The following is a 6,324-nucleotide window of genomic DNA, read 5'->3' as shown; positions in this document are numbered from 1 at the left end:
ATTATGTATTATGCCTTATTTATTATGTATCATGTATTCGGTATTATTTATTATGTATTATTTATTATGTATTATTTATTATGTATTATTTATTATGTATTATTTATTATGTATTATTTATTATGTATTATTTATTATGTATTATTTATTATGTATTATTTATTATGAATTATTTATTATTTATTATTGTGCGCGGCCGCGTCACAAAGTAATATTGATATCACGTGTTTATGTATTATCGCACATGCTTTTTTTTTTGCTCGTAACCGCACGGTTCTTTTGCCAGAAATCACGGTGTTTGATTTTACCTTTGTCTTTTTGTTTTGCTGGCCGCCATTTTCCATGCGGCCTTATAGGAAAAAAAGGCCAGTCCTTTCTTTTGCGGCCATTTTTGTTCTCAAAATTGAAGGATGAAGGACAAAACTCTAAAACTGAATGTTATTTATATCCTTAAAAAACGCCCCTTTCGCACAATGCCTCCGCGTCAATGTGGTCAGTTTGAGCATGTCTTTCGGTGGCCGAAATGTCAGAATTTGCGTGTATTCGCATTTTGGACCTTTGCTGCATTCTCATGCGGCAGTTAAAATCTCCAAGTCCAAGCCATGTAAACTTTCCTCCTGTAACACACAATTTTGTAGACATGCTGACGAAAGTCTTGAAATAAGATATTAAGAACGACCCAAAAAAAATAAAATAGTTGACAAACGGATGGGAAATAGCAAACTAAAGTAAGTAAGCAGACGGTTAACACGGCCGCACTAGTGGCCCGGGTCGAGGTGAAAAACTTGCAATTACTGAAGAGGCCGTGGTTTGGCATTTCCATCGAACACTAGAAATTCTTTTGTCAATTACATTAGCGGTACTCGAATCGATATTATATTATATTTGGTTATATTATATTATATTTGATTATACTAAATAATATTTGTTTATACTATATTTGATTATATAATATGGTACACTTTATTTGTTTGTACCATATTTGAATATAATATACTTGATTTTTTTATTTGATTTTATTTAATTGCATAATATTAAATTTTAAAGTATTATTTTTGATTTTATTAAATTAGATTATTTTATATGCTATATTCTTTATACTACAAAAAACCAAACTAACAACATTAGAGCTGAAACTCAAATCATACGCAATGTCTACTATAAAAATCGAATACTTGTATCTGTGTACTACAATTAATGTAATAAGAGGCAAATAAATTGTGGACGCGGATCAGTCTAGTCTGACTCCGCCTTTTAGTCGCAGCTTAAAATTCTCCTCTGTTTTAATTTCTTCGGTCGGCCTATCAACAGCAACATCGGCATTCCTAATGCCCCCAGAAACAGAAGCAATACAGCAGCGGAAGCAACATCAACATCCAACGATCTGTCGGGCCAACCACGCCCTCCGAGTCGGCCCAACGAGGACACCAGCAGCTGTTAATTCTTCCTAGTCTTTAGGTTTAGGCACTGTCGCCTCCTATATATGTATACTTGCATGTCGAAATTTAAAAAAGTTTTATTAGATAAAGTTAGATCCATAACTTGATTTCTTGCCATAGTCCGACCGGATTTGCTTTGCCATTGTATGACCAGAATAATCGACTAGCTTTTGGCAATAGTGCAGTTGGCTTTTCTGGACGGCTGGCTCTACTTGTCGTTGTTGGATCGTCTGTCTAATTTGTCGACTGTATGGTTGTCTAATGGCCACAAGCTGTCCTAAATTACTACGCACACACTTTTAAATATTTGTTTTCGTTTTTACATTTTTATACCCGATACTTGTAAAGTAAAAGGGTATACTAGATTCCTTGAAAGTATCTAACAAACAGAACAAAGCGTTTCCGACCTTATAAAGCATAAATAGCCGAGTCGATATGGCCATGTCCGTCTGTCCGTCGAGATCTCAGGAACTACAAAAGCTAAAGATTAAGCATTCAGACTGCTGCTGAAAAAAAGTTTAAATTTCTTGTTCGCACTCCCACTATCTAAGTACTGTTACCGTACCATTACTTTTTTGTGAGAGTCGAGGAACTATCTTTTGCTTTTTCCTTCGGACTAGAGTCATAAGTGGTGGCCAATTTATTTGTGATAGACCTATCAAAACCGTCCGCTGAATGAATTTAAAAAGCTGATTTAATATAATAATATTATTATTTTTAAAATAAAACGCGTTATTTTATTTGTTAATCTATTAACAGATAAAAGGTAATTTAATTTTTGAATATAAATTAAGTGTTACTCTTATAATAATATGAGGATACTAAATAAGAAATTTAACAATTTGTAATATGAAAGAACAAAACAAACTCCTTATTAGTGTTTGAAGCATATGATTTTAGTTTAGAAGTATATATATGTATCCTTCAAAAATGAAATAAATATTATATTATATTTATATGTGTCTTTAGATAATGTTTTCACCGTTGAAGTATATATAGATATATCCTTCTAAAATTAAATAATAAATATAATATTTTATGTTTATTTATATGTTTAGTTAGATTAAGTTAGTAATAAATAGTTACATGTTAAAAAAAACATTGGGTTATATTTGTTTATTAAATACCAAGAAGCAAGGGGCATATAGCTGTATAAGCTCGCCATATTAATGTGCCTAGGTTGTTATTATTATTTCCGCTGTTGATAACTTACTGATAAGGGAATAAAATACCTTTAAGGGAGGTGTAATCGCATGTCATCATTGGCATATTAAATTAAAAAAATATAAAGCAATAATAGTTGAATAAAGAAAGAAATGAAAGAAATGTGTATATTTTTCTTATGATTATAAAATACTGGTAATGATTAAAACCAACTTCCACTTCCTAACTTTGAACTAAGCCCGCCAATGCCTTTTCCCAGTAAATTTCCCACCCGTCCGGCAACCACGTTGGTAACAGCAGCAGCTTGGGCGGCAGCTACTTTTGGTTTTGGCAAGCCCCTTGGTATATTAGAGGTAGATTCATCGCCATTGTCTTCTTCCTCCCCTTCTCGAATATCGTCACAGGGTCTGTTAAAATGGAAACCGTTTTCAAAAATGCGTATTTTAACGCACAATAATACTTACTCATCTTCGCTAGCGTCAGGCATTGTCAATGCACATGTTGCTTCCTCAGTTGCCATTCGCTGCGCGACCGTTTGATATGCTTTTGAATTTAACTTGTCCTCCAATACACCTTGTAGTTCAAAGTCTGAATAAATTTTCTAAATTTATAGAATTAGAAGATTAATATTAACTTATTTCAACGGACTTAATAAGAGACATTTCTATATATTTTGTATACTGTTGCAAAAAGTATTATAATATTAAACATGAGAGAACGCTTTTGTCGAGTTCCCCGACTATCTAATAACCGTTTCTCAGCTAGCTAAGAAGAGACTTCAACACTGACAATTTTTGGCGGTTTGTGGGCGTCGCAAACAATTTTTGCAAATCGATAAAAATTTAGAAGACTAACAAAAATATTAAAACAAAAAAGTGTGGGCGTGGCAGGTTTGGACGGTTTTGTGGGCAATAGAGTGAACGTGGGAACAAGGGTCAACAAACTTGCACTGCGTCTATGTCTCTAGAGTTTGCATGCTGAATCTCTAGCTTTTATAGTTCCAGAGATTTTTAAATTATTTTTATAATGTTTCTGTAGCAGTTACTTAATATATTCGTCCGATTTTGATCTGTTTAAAACTGAAATAAATGTTGCCAATAGAAGTTGGTGTAATTAAACTTAATGCAATAATGGTTTGGTCGAGTGCTTCGACTACCAGATGCCAGTTACTTAGCTGATAAATTTAAAAGCAATAACAGTTTTTGGCGTTACAGCAACCAACATGTTTATGAAATATCGATAGAAATTATAAATACAGACAATAAGGTCAAACAAATGATTGTTTTCTGGTTTTGTTTTCCTCGACTATCAAATACCCGTTATTTAACTAGTGGGATTGTGAACAATAAAGCTCATTTTTTTGTTGAATATCGATTGCATTTTTTAAAGTTTGGTCGTCGGAGTTTGGTGCGCCTTGTGAGCTCTGGAATTGGCGTGGCCAAAATGTTTTTGGCAAATTAACACACTATTTAAAATGGTGGGCATGGCAAAAAGTTTTTCGACCAATCGATGAATATTTACAAGACTAAGAAAAAGTTAAAAAGTAACAAAACAATTTTAAAAAGAGTGGGCGTGGCTGTTTTGATCATTTTGAGAGCGTTAGAGTGGGCGTGGCAACATTTGGAAACAAGCTTGCGCTGCGTGCATGTCTCTGGCATAAATGCTTAGTTTTCCTAGCTTATAATGTTCCTGAGATCGAGGCGTTAATAAGGGCAGACGGATGGACAGATGTACAATGCAAGATGGACTTGGCTAGTGATCCTGATCAAGAATATATATACTTATTATGGTTGGAAAACAGAGCTGCTATGGTTTTGTTTATATAACAACAACTTATAGAAAGCCCGACCCAAGGTTCGTAAGGTTAAAACCAGCAAAAGAACAAAAACCCCTTTTGCAAAAGTTTACAACGCACAAAAGGAGACTTTTACAATAGCTACTTTTACAAAGGCGTTCATACAGACTGAAGGACGGACATGACCAGATCGACTCGGCTAGTGATCCCAATCAAGAATATATATACTCTATCTAGTCCAAAACGCTTATTTCTATATTCGCCTTAGTGATTAAGGCACTATTCGCGACAAGATAGAGGCGATATTGAAAAACAGTAGAAATGAGAAAAATATATTAAAATAAATAAGATCTAATTTTGTGATAAAAAAGTTAGTATATATTTCTTTAGCAGCCGGCAGAAAGTCAGAGTTTAAGATAATAGGATAAAGTCTTTTATAGTCAGAACATAATACTATGTAGGGGCGTGCAACTCTCAATTAGATCTACAGTGATTTAGAATTAGGGGAACGTAATTTCTAGTTAATCCACTTGACACAGAAAAGTTTAGCCGACCATTCAAACCGGAACTATCCACTTTACGACGAATAAAGTCATATATAAAGGCTTCATTAATGTTCATTAAGTTGGCACGGCTACATTTTTGAAAGCTGTCTAGGTGGAATTGTAATTTACAATGACATAATTATACAGCAGACATAATTTAACATAAACCTCGTACTTAAGATCACTTTTACCAGTTTTTTTTACAGGCTGGACACGCTGAGATATTAAAGCGGGAAGCTTTCGTATAGAGTGAGACCAAATATTAAATTCCGTTTAGTACAGCGTACGAATTATGCTGTTCAGAATGAGACCAAATACTTCGGCTATTGCCTGCTCCGATGTTAACATCGTATTTTCAAAAAATATCGGGATAAGTGTAAGAAGTGATTTTACGCTTAGTGTTATCAATACTGTAAAAATTAACTAAAATATTTAGAATAGACAGACTGAAAACCGGTATTTTTAATAAGAAGTCCGGACTTTTAATTTCTTACGGTTGTCAAGGGTTTATTGAACCAACGATGTTTGTAAGAGATAAACGAAGAGTACATCGTAACATAGGAGCTAAATAAATGATTAAATATTAAAACAAGAGGGAACGCTATAGTCGAGTTCCCCGACTATCTGATACCCGTTACTCAGCTAGCGGAAGTGCGAAGGAGAGTCTTCAACACTGACAGTTTTTGGCGGTTTGTAGGCGCCAAACAAGGTGCCCACAAACAGGCAAAAACTGCCAGTGTTGAAGTATTTCTTTCGCACTTCCACTAGCTGAGTAACAGTTATCAGATAGTAGACAAACTCGACTACAGCGTTCTTTCTTGTTTATTCTAAAATTTGTGAGAATAATCCTTATGTTACACGTAGTGTTACATTTTCCATTTCAGTATTTATGTTGATATATATTAACAAATACATTTTTAGACTATAAGAATTTACCCTTTTAATCTACAATAAACTAAAATATCTGAATTCGTTATGTTACTATATTACCTTGATTATATGAGAAATTGATGCAACTTGAGCATAGTGAAGCGCGTGGTCCAAACGTTCCGACAGCCAATTACACAGCATATTGATCTGCTGTGAATACCACTGCTCAAAAAAATTTAATGTCCACAAATCGTCGCCAATCTTTCCTCGTACTTGATCCATATTATTTCTGAAGAAATTTACGTATCCTTGTCCCAGATCCTTTCCTGAGCTTGAAACATTTGTAAAACTGAGAATCGAGCCAATCAAGCTGCCTTCATCGTATCGCGCTAGCTTTGACAAAGTCGACTCTAGCACAGACATAAGTTTACCGCTTAGACCTTGTGTCATAGCTACATTCGCTTTGTCGATTTGGTCATCAATTTTCGCATGAAATTTGTACTAAATAGGA

At 34.2% G+C, this 6,324-nt stretch overlaps 1 protein-coding gene across 7 annotated transcripts in view; it reads right to left on the bottom strand.

The window, feature by feature from the left end:
* Positions 1-2,756: 2,756 nt before the first annotated feature.
* Positions 2,757-6,324, bottom strand: part of LOC122622927 (calcium-dependent secretion activator) — a 28,169-nt gene continuing 24,601 nt past the window's right edge. For all 7 annotated transcript variants that reach the window (XM_043801708.1, XM_043801709.1, XM_043801710.1 and 4 more), the window contains 3 exons: positions 5,934-6,314; positions 3,068-3,204; positions 2,757-3,010 (listed from right to left, as the gene is read on the bottom strand). In XM_043801708.1, the coding sequence (XP_043657643.1) occupies positions 2,806-3,010; positions 3,068-3,204; positions 5,934-6,314 (723 nt within the window). In that variant the 3' untranslated portion in view covers positions 2,757-2,805. The remainder of the gene's footprint in view (positions 3,011-3,067; positions 3,205-5,933; positions 6,315-6,324) is intronic.

Source organism: Drosophila teissieri, chromosome 4, assembly GCF_016746235.2.
Source record: "Drosophila teissieri strain GT53w chromosome 4, Prin_Dtei_1.1, whole genome shotgun sequence".
NCBI classification, from domain to species: Eukaryota; Metazoa; Arthropoda; class Insecta; order Diptera; family Drosophilidae; genus Drosophila; species Drosophila teissieri.
This window is presented reverse-complemented; position numbering and strand designations above follow the sequence as displayed.